Source organism: Pituophis catenifer, unplaced genomic scaffold, assembly GCF_029215685.1.
Source record: "Pituophis catenifer annectens isolate HBS135680 unplaced genomic scaffold, rPitCat1.0.hap2 SCAF_1, whole genome shotgun sequence".
Lineage (NCBI taxonomy): Eukaryota > Metazoa > Chordata > Lepidosauria > Squamata > Colubridae > Pituophis > Pituophis catenifer.
The window spans coordinates 194,565,671-194,582,228 of record NW_027256881.1 but is presented as its reverse complement, the minus strand read 5'-3'; the positions used below and the strand labels follow the sequence as shown (position 1 = coordinate 194,582,228).

At 35.9% G+C, this 16,558-nt stretch overlaps 1 protein-coding gene across 5 annotated transcripts in view; it reads right to left on the bottom strand.

Annotated features, from left to right (window-relative positions):
- The window catches only part of LNPK (lunapark, ER junction formation factor), a 71,581-nt gene that overhangs the window by 25,441 nt on the left and 29,582 nt on the right, over nucleotides 1–16,558 (bottom strand). For all 5 annotated transcript variants that reach the window (XM_070933899.1, XM_070933579.1, XM_070933734.1 and 2 more), the window contains 4 exons: nucleotides 14,030–14,070; nucleotides 4,984–5,067; nucleotides 4,852–4,903; nucleotides 2,912–3,139 (listed from right to left, as the gene is read on the bottom strand). In XM_070933899.1, coding sequence (XP_070790000.1) covers nucleotides 2,912–3,139; nucleotides 4,852–4,903; nucleotides 4,984–5,067; nucleotides 14,030–14,070 — 405 coding nt within the window. The remainder of the gene's footprint in view (nucleotides 1–2,911; nucleotides 3,140–4,851; nucleotides 4,904–4,983; nucleotides 5,068–14,029; nucleotides 14,071–16,558) is intronic.

Sequence of the window (16,558 nt, the reverse complement as noted above, 5' to 3'; positions counted from 1 at the left end):
GACAACATAAACATGCCTAGATGTGGAGCCGAGTTTGTGCAATGTAGGGGAAGATAGGCTTAGACAATGTCACCTACTGTATAGTAAAGTTAATAACTTTGTCTCCAGGATAATCATGTGGAAAATCAAACATACTATGTTACATAAACACAGCTTGAAATTAAACAGAGGACTCAAAGTAGGTCATAATTTAAAGCAAGACAGGCAAAAAAAAAAAAAATTAAGGTATAGAGTATGTTGAGAGCCAGCTGTCCATCTTGGAAAATAACCTCATCCTTTAATACTTGGACTTTGCTCAGAAGCAGGAAAAGATGGACAAAGGCACCCTGAGAATTAACTATCATTAAATGCAAGAAGCATATAAACTATGAATCAGGTGACAAGACTTCTCTCAGCAGCAGCCCAACTCCATGGAATACCTGAATTATGGGAAACTGCAAACCTTCTTGCTTTCTGAACAGAAGTAAAATTGGTGCTACATTTTTAGTATTTAGTATGGTTTGGGTAATCCTAATGGATTAATTTAAAAATAATGTAATGTTTCTGATTTTTTAATTTTATTGTACACTGAATTGTTTTTTGCTACCTACAGTTGCAAGAAAAAGTATATGAACCCCTTGGGATTACGTGGAGTTTTGCATGAATTGGTCATAAAATGTGCTCTGAACTTCATCTAAGTCACAACAATAGAAAAACACAGTCTGCTTAAAATAATACTACACAAACATTAGATGTTGCCATGGTTTAATTGAATATAACATATAAACATTCACAGTGCAGGGAGGAAAAAGTATGTGAACCTTTGGACTTAATAACTGGTTGACCCTCCTTTGGCAGCAATAACCTCAACCAAACGTTTCCTGTAGTTGCAGATCAGACCTGCACAACGATCTGGAGTAATTTTGGACCACTCCTCTTCACAAAACTGTTTCAGTGTAGCAATATTCTTGGGATGTCTGGTGTGAATTGCTCTCTTAAGGTCATGCCACAGCATTTCAATTGGATTGAGGTCAGGATTCTGACTGGGCCACTCCAGAAGGCGTATTCTGTGCTGTTGAAGCCATTTTTTTGTTGAATTACTTGTATGCTTTGGGTCATTGTCCTGTTGCAGCACCCATCCTCTGCGGAGCTTCAGTTGGCGGACAGATGGTCGTACATTTTCCTGCAAAATGTCTTGATAAACTCTGGAATTCATTTTCCCAACAATGATAACAATCCGTCCAGGCCCTGAGGCAGCAAAGCAGCCTCAAACCATGATGCTCCGTCCGCCATGTTTTACAGTGGGGATGAGGTTTTGATGTTGGTGTGCTGTGCCTTTTTTTCTCCACACATAGTGTTGTGTGTTCTTCCCAAACAACTCAATTTTGGTTTCATCCGTCCACAGTATATTTTGCCAGTAGTGCTGTGGAACATCCAGGTGCTCTTTTGCAAACTTCAAACGTGCTGCAATATTTTTTTTGGACAGCAATGGCTTCCTCCATTGTGTCCTCCCATGTACTCCATTCTTGTTTAATGTTTTCCTTATTGTAGATGTGTCAACAAAAATGTTAGCATGTGCCAGAGATTTCTGTAGGTCTTTAGCTGACACGCTAGGATTCTTCTTCACCTCAAGAAGCATTCTGCGCTGTGCTCTTGCAGTCATTTTTACAGGACGACCACGCCTAGGGAGAGTAGCAACAGTGCTAAACTTTCTCCATTTGTAGACAGTCTGTCTTACCGTGGACACATGAACATCAAGGCTTTTGGAGATACTTTTGTAACCCTTTCCAGCTTCATGCAAGTCAACAATTCTTGATCGCAGGTCTTCTGAGAGATCTTTTCTACGAGGCATGGTTCACATCAGACAGTGCTTCTTGAAACCAGTAAACCCAAAACAGGTGTGTGTTTTTAAAGGGCAGAACAGCTGTCAGCAACACATCCAATATCATCACACTGATTGGAGTCAAGGTTGGCTCACTCCTGGCTCCAATTAGCTCTTGAAGAAGTCATTAGGCTAGGGGCTCACATACTTTTTCCTCCCTGCATTGTGAATGTTTACATGTTATGTTCAATTAAACCATGGCAACATCTAATGTTTGTGTAGTATTATTTTACGCAGACTGTGTTTTTCTATTGTGACTTAGATGAAGTTCAGAGCACATTTTATGACCAATTCATGCAAAACTCCACGTAATCCCAAGGGGTTCACAGACTTTTTCTTGCAACTGTACTTCCACACAGTTTGAGGTAGCCTATAAATGCTGTTGAATAAATGAGAAGTACTCATTGCAAAGTTTTATATCCACATCTGAAAAAAGATGCATCTACAAAACAGAAATTCCGAGTTCAATTAAAACAAATTGAGGTCAAATGTTTCAAATAAGATGCTAAGTGATATTAACTCCTGGTTATCAGCTTGTTATTTTAGAAAGTTCTGCTAATGGGGAAAATCCTCTTCAGTTCCTGAGTATTTTACGCTTTAATCTTTACAGCACTGTATTTTTTGTTTAGAAGAAAAATTTAAATAAATGTCAAAACATGCATTAAAAATATGCCCAGAGCTTTGTATGAAACTGAATGTATTCTGAAAGTGTTTTCTTATGTACCTGATTTATATAAGCCTGAAGCTTGCCTAAAGCAAGAACATAAAAAGGTATGCTATATTGTTGACTACAGAATCCTGCAAAGTTTTATTGCCATTTAAACAAAGAAGCCATAACAGTTAAATGAGCTCAGGCAATAGGCTTCGCTATCATAAGGTGCCAGCTGTAAAGAGTTATGGCTAATTGAATATGGAACTCCTGCTTAATCAGATAACTGCTCTTCTATTTCCCAACAAAATGCTATTTCCATACTGTCTGAAAATGGCCTGTTTTATTGGTAACTAGAGGAAACAATATAAACTGTAAACAACATTAAGTGCTCTGTTTACCCATTCCAGGCATTGAGGAAGTACGGGACCCAGGATGTCGTGGTAACATATTTGGCGGTGAGGTTGATGACAGAGTTCTCTCCGGAGGTCCCCCGGGTGCTGAAATGTCTCTTGGCAAGCCAGAAGATGGTGGCGGCACTAGACCCATAGCTTTTGGAGATCCCTGTTTTGATGTAACTGGGACAGGTGGAGGCACATTTTCTCGCACTGGGGTCCGATGGCGAAGTTCTGACAGAACATTCACATACTTAATTTAGAGAACAACATTCCAAGTGATTCAAGATCAAGCAACAGATTTGTATTAGCCAAAGCAGGAGAAAGAAAGTTGCACTCCAAAAGTAGCAGAAGAGTGCACTAAATTTAGCAGAGCAATCTATTCTTGCACTTAATCCTATCACTGTATAAGAGGGTCTCACCTGAACAACAGTGAAGCAATGATGTATCTCTTGGTGTTTTTGAAGAAGTGTACAGATGACATAACCTACATTTAAATGCAAATCTCTTATATTCAAGTATAAATCAAATGAACTTTGGACCACTAGATAATTATCCAAACATTATCACACCCCTATTCAAAATCTACCAAACACAGTGAAATTCTCCTGTGGTTATCAGACCTGATCAGTGCAGAAATAAACAAGTTGCTCCAACTTTTGACTTCAGAAAAATATTTGGTTATTTAGATAATGGAACAGTGAGATGCTGTGGTTATATTTCTGTTGGGGAGGGCTGAACAGCAACTTCAAGTCCGTGCAAAAAAAGATCAGATACCTAGTTAGTAATGAGTTTGTTATCATAATACCTCTCATTCAAAGGGAAGGGGAGGCTTGTTAAATCATCCTTAATACATAAAACTGCCTTTGGCTCTGCAGGAATTTGCCATGGATAATGAGTTCTGAAGTAGGTGTTGAAATACTGTCAACATGTTGCTCTGCTCTGACCTTGTCATTTTGTTGGTGTGACTGAGGATCAGATAGGAGTCAGCCAATTGAATCAAAACCAGACCAAAATGATAGTTCAGCACTCCAACTTGAATATAGTGTGCGCATTTGTTACTGATAAAGTATTAAGTCATACAGAATTACAACCATGGGAATATACAAGTGGAGCTAGAATTGCCCTTCCAGCAAAGCTGCAATGAGTAGCTCTGAATTCAGTATCATTATTTATGGCAGGGACCATCTCTGAATAAAATGTTCCTAGTGTAGATAAGAACAGTATTAGCACCCAAGGGTCCAGGAATTTATGTGATTTCTGTATCATTTGAGACACAATTCAAATTCTGCCTTGAACTATTCTACTTCAGGCCAACTTATTTTCAAATTTCTGCATCCTATTTAGAGCTCTTTAAGAAACTGATCCATGTATATGTTCAAATGACTAGAGGAAAAGGCATGATGAAAAAATATTTTTCTCTATGGCTTCAAAATACAACTTCAGCTTTGTTTTATTTCTTTGCCAGATGTATATGAATATTTTTTTAATATTGTTTCACTGCTGAAAAGACAGGAGGGGGTCTTTGTGTTTATGTATAACAATTTCTCTTCTGAATTTTGTCAAGTTATGGACTTGTGAGAGGAAAAAATGGCTAATAGAAAAAAAAGTTTTAAATTATTTTATTTGCAGCCAAAGGGCTTGCTGTTCCTGGGATCTAGGGGCAAGCCAGGCAGAAAAACCTATATACATCCCTAGATATTTGTGTCCATCAATTTCATGGGTTTACCATGCCTATCGGAGAGAGGGAGGAATCTTCTGCTTCTTTTAGCCGTGCTCCCTTCACTCATCCACAAAGAACCACTCCTACTCTAATTCTTGCTTAGGAACAGATCATATTCATGACGGAGCAATGTTTCAAATTATTCAAAACCTCTTGGAATAAACATTACATTGTGTAAATACAATTTTCCTTATGAGAAGCAGCAGTTTCGTAGAGCTATTACCTTGGCCAGGTCTTGGAACTGCAGATGCTCCAGCAGATGGCGGCTCAACATCCTGTCAATTATAATAATATTATAAAATGTTTTTCTCTATGGTGCATTTTCTAGAAAATTAGTACAGAGATCAGACCCTACCTTTGCCTTCTTGGCTTCTGGATCAAATCGTTCAAGGATTAATTTAGCAGCCTTATACGTTTCTTTTTCCATCACTTCTTCAAGCTAAAAATAAATTTTGGTTCTATTAGTCAAGATAGGCTTCTTTAGATTTTACATTTCATTGCACGTCTTTTAGTGCATAAATTAAAAGTACAACGAATTAACATTTGTTAGCGGAATAGATTGTCCTGCTTCTCCCTCCTCCAAAATCTCATCCATAAAACTTGGGGAATCCCCCAGAATAGGTGAGAGAGAGAGCATTAAGATGAATGCAGGAGAGAGGAGAGCAATGAAAAGTCCCACAGTTCCAGTCACATATTTGACCCAGAGAAATCCTGGAATACATGCAATTACAGACATGCACATGTCTGCACTCAGCTGAAACAAAATCGAGCTTCAAAAAGAATTTCTAACCTCTAGTTCTATTCAACAGCTTTATTGCAAGGAAACACCAAATATTGCTAATTGTTTACATATAATGAGGAGAATAATTACATGCACCAACTTCAATAATAGAATGTGCAAAAATCTATCAGCTATCATTATTGGAAGTTATTAGACATGACAAGCAAATGACAAGCAATTCCTCAGATTTATTTCCTCATAGCACTTAATGCTATTAATTTAAAGGAGGTCGTTAGCCAAGTGCTTTACAGAATAAAGTCTCTCTGCCAATTAACTGCTGTCAGCATTGATTTTAGATTATTTATTAGCAGAAGCAATTAGCTTGCTGCAAATGCCATGAAAACTCACTAACTGGGAGAACAGCCATGGAATTTGCTCAAATGACTTTAAAGGCTAAAGCTGCAGCCTTTACGGCTAGATTCAAACTGCCTTTCAGGAAAAAAAATAGAACATGTTAAAAATTTAAATAAAAAATTTACAGAGTACTATGCATACTTTAGGGAATGTAATTAAAGCACTTCATTATTACAACATTTTATTTACAATGCACTCAAGCAGCTTTATGGCTAATACATGGGCTTAATTAAAAAAGTAATCACTAGTAAAATATCATTTTAGCAGTTAATAGCCAGCATCAGAAGAAGTTTAACTATGAATATTTGTGTTCTAAAATTATGACAGATGACTAATATACACAAGGAATGTGAAGCATTTTACAGTGCGTTTTGATGGCTCCCCTCTCCTCAGGTTCTTCTTACTGTTAAAATTTACTTCCCCTTTATATATCCAGTAGTTTTTCCTCTCCCACTCAAATAAGCTATTATTTCATGTTCATTGCTGCACCAAAATTACTAAATGTAAACACTGATCAAACTATTTTGTTATGGGATGTAGAAGGGTGATTGGAAAGATGCAGATTGAAAATGATACTGTCCTGGATACCTTTTGGCAAGTCTCCTATCAAAACAAGCACCCTCCAGATGCACTGGCCTAGCATTCCCAAACAGTATACTTTAAAGCAATTTTAACAACTTTAATATTTCTGGAAGGTGCTAGACCAGGAAAGGTTGCCCTGTATTACCTTATTATATTATTTAAATATAAAAATATGTATGGATAGTATTCCAAAGGAGAAATCAAGGATTTATTTAGCAAATAATATATGCTGCTAACTTTGAAAGAAGTAAGGAAAAAATTATCTACATTATTAAGATCAACCAATTTACAGAAGATGGCTGTAGATGCCAGAATTCTCCAAACGGTAATTTAAAACCAAAAGTTTGGTTTAAATCCTTCTAGTATCTAAGATTCTGTAACAAGGCAAATTACTACATCTAGATAACATAACTGATTATCTGATTATTTTTTTACTATTTCTTGCTTCAACACATGATAGCCAGTGAATTCTGACATGATTAGAAATCAAAAAAACGAAGTGCAAATAATTAGCATGCAATATTTCATTTTAAGCTTGTAAATTTGCAAAAAGGGGGGGGCAGTTTTGAGCATTATAAAATATTTGCAGCATTCCTGACAGCCCACTTTGCACTCAAAATTAGGGCATTTCATGAAATATTGTGCTCAAAACATTTTGAAATGAAAGTTTATAAAATCTGTTTGCTAGGACCACAAATTTGTTATATAATAAAGAAAGCTTCAGAGTAAGAACTCCAGATTTTTAGGTCTTGAAAATATTTTAAATTAACATACTCGGTTACCTAAACAGCCAAGAAGCCAACTCAGCTAACATGGCTCCCAAATGTAACTGTGAATAATGGGAATTACTGTACAAACCATCTGGAGTTTGGGAAGGTTATTTTGGAATAATGTCAGTTTAATGGATACGGATGAGTTGCAGTTAAGTTTCAGACAAAGATTCTACTTCTTTCTCATACTTCAGCTGTTTTATCTTTTTCCCCTTGATTAAACCATTCCCCAAGCATCTCTTTTTCAGTTATTACTACTAAATATACTTCTATACTTTTTCTGAATTTTCCAAATCTCAAAGTGATTCTCAATGAATAATTAAAATATGGAAAACAAACTGTAGACTGGAACAACATAAAAATAACATTAATTTAAAAAATACAAAGACAAATATAAACAAAAACCATTCAAGTAGTATTCTTAAGTATGCTTAAAGGTCTGGTGAAGAATTAGATATAACTACAGTATATATCTCACCCCACTAAGCATCTCAAAATTAGAACATACTCTAGGTTATAATCAACTATCAGTAGGTTGGATCTTGCATGTTCTCCAACAGAAGTGCTATTTCTATTCACAGAATAGAATAAGGCTCTTCACTAGATAAAATTCTGTCAATTTCTTTTTCCTGCATATTTTTTTAACTTTCTCCTTGCCTTTTTTTTCAATGCAAGTGGAATTATTATTATTATTATTATTATTATTATTATTATTATTATTATTATTATTATTATTATTATTATTCTTTTCAATTTATATACCACCCTTCTCCTATTGGACTCAGGGCGGTGCACAGCCAAGGATAAAAAACATACCAATACAAAATTTAAAATCAATTAAAAGAATTATACAGCTTTGGCCCACAATTTAAAACAATCCAATTAAAACCCAATTTACACTTAAAAAGCTAAAAAGCTAAAAAGAGCTAAAAAGGGGGGGGGTTCACGCCATCCCTGCTTGATGGAAAAGAAAAGGTTTTAGGGCACGGCGAAAGGCCCGGTGATCTGGTATCCTTCGTATCTCCGGGGGCAAATCGTTCCAGAGGGCAGGTGCTACCACAGAGAAGGCCCTCCCCCCTGGGGGTCGCCAGCTGACATTGCCTGGCTGACGGCACCCTGAGGAGTCCCTCTCTGTGGGAGCGTACTGGTCGGTGGGAAGCTATCGGCGGCAGAAGGTGGTCTCGCAAATACCCAATTATACTGAGTGCAAGAATGGTTTTTTCTTCAGAAAAAATACAACTTCCTATATGGACACATTTTTAAAAATCTGACATTATGTTGAACATGTATTGCCAAAGATATAGCTGTCCTTATTAGCTTTGATGGCATCAAACATATGTGGGGTAGGAGAAAGCAGAAAAGGATTCTAGGCATACCTCAAGACAGCTGGACAGCTATTGCATACAACCCAGTGGTGGTCTGGAACTCTTGGCCAATGCCAGAGTGTAACATTTATTTTCAGAAAGGAACACATTGCTCAAGTTAGCCAGTATGTGCAAGTGTTTCTTGGAAGTCAAATCCTACAGTACATAAGAAAGGTCATACAAAATTCATTGGCTCACATACTGTTATTTTCCTTGACCTTTTAACATAGGTTTTATTCTTATAAGTTACTGAGAATGTTTCCACAAAACATTTTTGCCCTTTCAAAACCCCTTATCAAAGGCTATACTAACTGTTTCTCTAATCCTCTTAAAAGGCCATACAATCAGAAGTCACAAATAGAAAGTGACACCTATATTTATCTAACCATCAAATTTCTTAAGGCTTCTCAAAATATTTGACAGACATTATGGAAACAGATAATCTGGGCAGAAGCTTATTTATCCGCTTCTTGTTTCTTTTATTTTTTTCTGCATACTCCCGCAAATGTATTTTTAGTGTCTTTTTTGCAATCACTTTGTTGTCCCCAATTAAAAAATGAATGTGAAAAGATTCATACATCCTTACATAAGGTTTTGGATATCCTCACTTAAAAACTGTGGTAAAAAAAGTCATAAAATGAGACAAAACTCTTGCTTAGCAAAATAAATTTTGGGTTCAATTGTGGTCATAAGTCAAGGACTACGTGTACTAGCAGATATGTTTGTAGGAATTTCTTGAAGCCAGCCTTCTTACAATGATATACCATCTTTTTCGGACAATAAGACACACTCCCCCCCCCCCAAAAATCAGAAAGCTATAATGCGTAATCCACTATGTTCTAAAATACTCTCAAGTAAACTGCTGGGAGAGATGAAAACCAGCAAAATCAAACAGTACAGTTAAAGAGTGAGGAAGCAGAAAGAAAAAAAGAGGGGAGGGACTGAATAAAAGGAGCTGAGTTAAGAAATGGGGAACAAGGAATTTCAACAATGGGAGGGCAAAGGGGAAGCAAAACAAGGATAGGGTGCCAATAAAGCTACATTCAGTTCAGTGATGGTATGTGCTCTGCTGAGAGCCCTTTTTTAACTTTACAAATCCTCTCCTGAGTAAGGAGAGGTAATAAGGGAATTTTGTGTCATGCTCTGGGTTTTGGCATCTACAGATGCAGCATGACAGATCCATGGTTTCTCCTGGTCCTACAGAGAAGACATAAAGCCTACATGTTTATTTATATAATTTAGAGGCTATCAACTCCTAATGGCTCTCGGTGGTTTACAATTATTATTTAAAAAAGGTACAAAAAAACAAAAAGAGATCAGAAATGGCCCATGTAAACAATGACTCCTATCGAAATTCAACAGGGGCCTATAACCTTCCCCCTGCCCAAAGACTTGGGAGAAGAGCCAGGCCTTTAACAGCTTCCTGGCAATCATCAGGGTGGGGGCCATCCAGATCTCTAGAGGATATAATTCCAGAGGGCAGCTCCATGGCAGAGAAGCACACTTCCTGGATTCCATTAGATAGCACTGTTTAATTGATGAGATCTTAAGCTGTGGACAACAATAAATAGGTAAACTGGAAAAGTGATGGATAATAACCAGACCTGACTTCCAGTGAAGGCATGGCAAGTTACACATATCTCCATGAAGAGCAGAGACTGAAGAACTGATGAATAGACCAGTTCTTCGGAATGGACAAGGAGAAGATGGGAGATCGCTCACATGTGGACTGGACAGCTGCTCCTTATATAGAAACTGCAGGCAGTAGTATCCCATGGGTTTGAGTGCCAGGAGACAAAGGGATCAATCATCAAGCTCACAACTGCAGTAAAGCCTTTTAAAGGACACTAAATTTATTAATATCATTTCTAATCATTTTCAGAAATTGCCTATTTAATTACTATGAAACTACCAGAGATCTTCGGAACAATAAGTTTAAAAAGCCACCTGGTGAGTCTATCTTCATCTCTGAGCAAAAGAAAAATTAATTATAAATTTAAGAAAGAATTTGAAATAAATGGCAAAGGACTAAATAAGCTTTTGAATCAAGAGTGTTATAAATGAATTAAGGATCCAGACAAATTTGGAATATTGAAACTATAAGATTTATTGTAAAACTATATAAAATAAATAGCTTTTAGTGGAAAGCAGAATTATTTTGTCTACTGTAAATCATAACAGAGATTAGATGCTTTACTATTTAAAATGGGCACTAGAAAAAACTAAAGAAAAAATGCCTTTGATTTGGATTCAGATTGAGATTTACAAAACACTATAACATCTGAACTATTATATTAAAGAATTCCAAGAATAGAAGCAGAAATTAGCAAACAATAACAATAGTAATGATGTTGGCTTTTATGGATAAACTAAGTTTAAATGACGCTAAGGAATGAATAATAAATGAAACATTTTTGCTTGATGCAGAAATTAGAAATATTGGATTTTAAAAGGTGGGAATTATAAGATTACAAAGGTATTTAAAGTGGCAGGCCAAAAGAATAACCCATACAAAAATTCTTTACTGGATATACAAAAGAACTGGCTTTAAAAATTAAAGGGGAAATGCAAATGATAAACCAGTAGAATGATCTGGGTGTTTTCATTAAATTTACAAAAGTGGCTTAATAGTGAGAAAGAAGCCTATGCAATTGGACGAAAATGAATTGAAGAGAGATCAATTCCTATGACAATATTCAAATGAACTAAAGATTAATATTTTTGGAAGTAAATCAAAGAAATATAAAGTTATAAAGTTAATATAAAGTTAAATATAAATATTAAGGTTAAAATAGACATTTTAATGAAATTCTTATAACTTTTTACGAACTTTTTGCCGGCACTAGGACTGAAAAGTTGATGGATTTGCTTAAAGGGATGCATTATGGGAAGAAGAAATTATCTGCAACCTTGGCGGGGGTGTACTTCTTACTCTTTTATTTTACATTCTTCTGATGATGTGGGGGGGGGGGGAAATCTGCCCCTTGATGATTGAAGCTGGGGAAACGGGTCCCTTGCCAGTCAACAGGAGTGCTGATTTACATCAGTTTACCAGTTACTTAGGAACTGAGGGCAGGGCAGAATCAGGAAACAACAATCAACAACTTAATAACTGGCCAACAACCCCCCAATTAACAACTAAAAGCCACACACAACCAGGCTCTACATAAATATTATGCATAGAACAGCCCATTGCATCCATTTTGGAGAGAGAGATGCTCCCCAAGGATGGGCTCCAGCACGAGCCAGGAAGAGTAATCCTGGTGACCAATTCAGATTGGATCCTGCAGCATTATCCTTGGACACATATATTTGCCTTAATTTATGATATTTTTCTCTTTTAATTTACTTTGTAATAGATTATATTACTGAAATTATTGCATCTCTGACATATATTTAAGACTTGCTAATAGTACCTAAGATGATGCAATGGCTCAGCAGTTAAGACCTGGGCTTGTTGTCTGGAAAGGCAACAGCCCAGATTCAAGACCCGAGCAATGCACAACAGGGTGAGCTCCTGTCCTCACCCTAGCTTCTGCCAATCTAAAAGTTCAAAAATATGCAAGTAAATAAATAGGGATCATTTCTGTGGGAAGGTAACAGCACTCTGTGATGTCATGCTGGCCACATGACAGTGGAATCATCTTCAGACAGCGCTAACTCAATGATCCTTGAAATTGAGATGAGCACCACCCCCATAGATGGCAACAACTAGCAAACCAAAATTTGTCAATGGAATATATTAAGTGAGAGTTTTATTACTGTCTCCTTAAGATAGGGATAGATAAACCCCCTCTCGCCAGGAAGCAATGGAGTTGGGAATGGCAAGAGTTATCCAAGAAAGTTGCAGCCTTCATTTTTTCAGACACTTTGAGTCTATTAGCTAGAAACAATACAAAACAATAAGTAAAGTGCTGGCTATTGCTATATCCTCCCAACTTACTTCAACACTGGAATTCAAGTTAAGGTGGAGTTAAGGCTAATCCAAGTTACTTTATCTACAAGGAATGCTACAGATTGCTCATACCAATTCATTAACTCCTCAGTCGTCCCCTTTCTCACATCCTCATAGAATAGATGCCTCAGTATGAAAAAACAATGCAAATTTACTTTACAATTATATACAATGAAATCTATGAAGTATGCATTCTTAGCTATAGCCACACTATGGGATGTTGCTCCAAATGTGCTTTATTTCACGTTCAATGCAATTCATTCTGAATTTGCCGCTATTTACACTCAAGCTGTTGCTCCTTCTGGTTCACTCTGCTCAAATTCTCCATTAAATGGAACAGCAGAATTGGTTAAACAGTTGCCATTATACTCCCTATCCAACAAACCTGGATAGGGATTGAACATGGAAGATAGACCTGGAAGAGATGAACTCCCTATTCTTTCCCTCTGCCAAGCCCAGGACACAACAGGCTGGCATTTTTATCTTAGAGTAAATTCTGGATGATAATGATCTAATGGGCAATCATTTGGGTAATTTAGTCTTTATCTCATGGATTTATAACAACTTATGAAATGTAAGACCTTATTATTCTATTTTTTTGTCCACATCTCCTTGACTATAACCGACATTAACCACTTCTGAAGGCAAAACCTTACTAAGCTACTAATACAAAAATGATTTGCTGAATACATTAGAAAAATGCTGGTATATTTCTAAAACTTATTATTAATTTAAATAAACATAAAAGAATAAAGAACAAACAGCTCCAGATCAAACTTTATGCTCACAGAAATATGTACAACTGATGTAGGAGATGACCAGCCTGAGACTGAGGGAGGAGTAAAATGTGTCATTAGTTATTCATGCCTACAAGAGATCTAAGTCCAGCCCACCTTGAATTCCTTTCTATTCTTAACTCCTGCAAATTTCCCTTGAGCGTTAGTAGTTCAAATAAATGTAGATTAATGTAATGCTTACAATAAATCTTTATACACATTTGAATTGCCTGGATCTCCTGATTTCCCTGGTGCTTGACAATTGACTTGTCACTGACACAACTTTCAATGGAGATGTGCCAAAAATGCACAAATGATCAGATAAAGAAATCTTATTAAAATTATATTGATTGTAATAAACATTGAATAATCACAAATATATAAATGGTACAGTCTCTTCCCCCACCACTCCAATCCTGTTGATGAATGCCCATCTAAATATATTGTGGATTAGAAGATATTTTTCTCCCTCCATGCAGGAGTGAAATTTAAAATTTTTCCCTACCAGTTCTGTGGGTGTGGCTTGTTGGGCGTGGAAGGGGAAGGATATTGCGAAATCTCCATTCCCACCCCATTCTGGGACCAGCCAGAGGTGGTATTTGCCGGTTCTCTGAACTACTCAAAATTTTCAGTTCTAAAGAACCTGTTAGAACCTGCTGGATTTCACCCCTGCCTCCATGTACAGTTGACAATAACAGTTCAATCAGTTGAACATTTTAACTGCATTTCACATATCCTTTAAGAATATCTGCAACCAAGTGAATGTTATATAAAACACAGAGATAAAATTTCAAGAAACATATTTAGATAGAGACTTACTATTTTTTTCTTCTGGGATTTTAAGTCTTCTAGGGCTTCATCTAGAAAATAATATTTACAATAATATTTTAATACTAATGGGACAAACATATCCACATCCACAATAAAGAAAATATTGGATACAAAAGGTATTTTCTTCACACCCTGATCAGGTTAAAGTTCTAATGGAGTATAATCCATTCTCTTCTGGCTAACTAATGGGATATTTAATAAAATACATCATTATTCATAATCAGCAGCTTATCAATTCTGCTGCAAGTGAATATGATAAGTTTGAGTTTTTATGCAATGCTGTTACCAAGTAAACTAATATTAAAAGTAATATTGTTTTCACATGTCATAATATCTTTATAGCCAAGGCAAGAAATTAAAGTTGATACGAAGCTACTATCATAGAAACATTATAGACTGGGAAAAGAACATGAGTTTAAGTTTAAATAAAAATATAGTTTTAAAATATTAAAAAACAATCCCAGAATTAAGCAGATACTCAGTGCTATACAAAATTAATAAGAACATTTTGTTTAAGAAATAAACATTCATCAAAAATTCTAATGGAAGAGAAGCAGCAGTATGACAGATTGCATAATAATGTAATATTTTAACCCTTCTGGAAAAAAAGAAAAAAAAACTTTAAATGTCTGAAGTATTTTTGTGAAGTCCCTGCAACATAAATGTTTAACTCAAAGCAATTGAAAAAAATATTGAAGTATAATAACAGAGTTCATCCCTGGGCCTCTTCAAAGCTAATGTCAAGATAAATAGAACTGAACTGAGAGGCTTAATGTATGCAAGGTTTATGCCAAGGGCACCCACATAATTTCAAATTCTGAAATAAACAGCTGTTACAATCTATTCAAATGCAGTGGACTGATTATAAAAAAAGAATGCTACTATAACTTAATTATTACATGCTAAATGAAGTTGGAAAGGTAGTTTCACATCACCAGTTAAACAAGAAGTTCAAGAAATGGGATCGAGTAAACCATGAGCTCACAAAAGTACTGCAAAGATTTATACATTCTGCATATTGTTTTAGGTTCCTTTGGAAAGAGTTGTTCTATACCTAAACTTCAATAATTTATTAGCTGAACTGTACAAATACCGCAATTTCCCTTTTCCCAAAACCACAACAGATTTTAGTTTTAGTTTTAAACCACCAGAATTAGGAACACATCGTAAGAACTTAAATAACATGCTGAATTCCTTTCAGATTAAACTCCTTTCTATAATAAGATTACTCCTGCCAACAATGTCTTAAAATATTTGCCTGCAGAAAACTCCGTCAACAATAATTCCACTCTCTTTAAATGAGCAAGAAAGAGTACATTAACCAACTTGAAACCAATGCCTCAAACTCATTTCTCAGCGGAAACAATTTCAAATTATGCTTAAAAGAACATTGTTGGTTCTATGGTAAAACTCCTGTTTCGGAGTGTATTTTTTATATTCCTTATTCTCACCTAGTTTGGCTGAAGAGATTGTTGCATAAATTGTTTAATACGTACATCAACTGGAAGTTTTTAAGCATCACCTGTATTACATATAAATCCCTCAAAAATGTATACTACCAAGAAAACAAAGGATTCAAAACATCTTCTTTGGAAAAATGAATCATGTTCAAGAGTAACATTTATAGAATTTATGCTTTCAAATTGTGGCGACTGCTTGGACAAGCCCCTGCAGTTTTCTTGGCCAGATTTCAGAATTTTCAGATTTTGCCATTTCCTATTCATTAGGGCTAGGAGAGAATCACCCAGCTGGATTTGTGTGCAAGACTGGACTAGAATTCAGTCTCCCACTTTCATATTTCTGGATATGTTAAAAACAAACCACACTGGCTCTCTAGCATATATAATGCCACACTGAAAAGAATGCTACCTTCAACAGAAAACCCAAAACAGTCATGGGTATGCCCAAATGGTTTTGTGTAACCTAAGAGTCATTACAAGTAAAATCAGACCGTTCTATAAACAATTCATTTGAATATATTTTAATAACAAGTTTTAAAAGTTCCTTTAAATATCCTTTAAAGATCTAGTACTTTATTTCAACTTGCTGTAAATTTTAAGTGTACTTTAAGTTTATCTAAGAGCAGATAACCTGTTGGCAACAGCCTATCAGGTACATGCAGCTCTCAAACCTTGTAGCCATAAGAGGAAATATGTATATGCATTCAGTGCTTATTATATCTTAAACTGCTTGGGGATACCAAACCACCCCATTAGAAACAACACTAGAAAAAAAAAATCACCCTGGCCATCTTTACAATGTCATGACACCCATGCCCTGCTTCCTGTGCTAGCCTGTACCAACAATAGTAAATAATACTAAAAAATAATATAATAGTAAAAATAGCTATGTAGCACGTAAAATTTAATCTTCAAAAGATGCTTCACACAGAAACTGCTTTTCCTGTGGATCCCGGGAAAAGGCATAGTTACTTTAAGATGCTACAGATACGTGCTACATATCTGTTTCTGCTTTCTCCAAAGCATTTTTGGCAATCAGATCTGAAGGGCTAGTAAA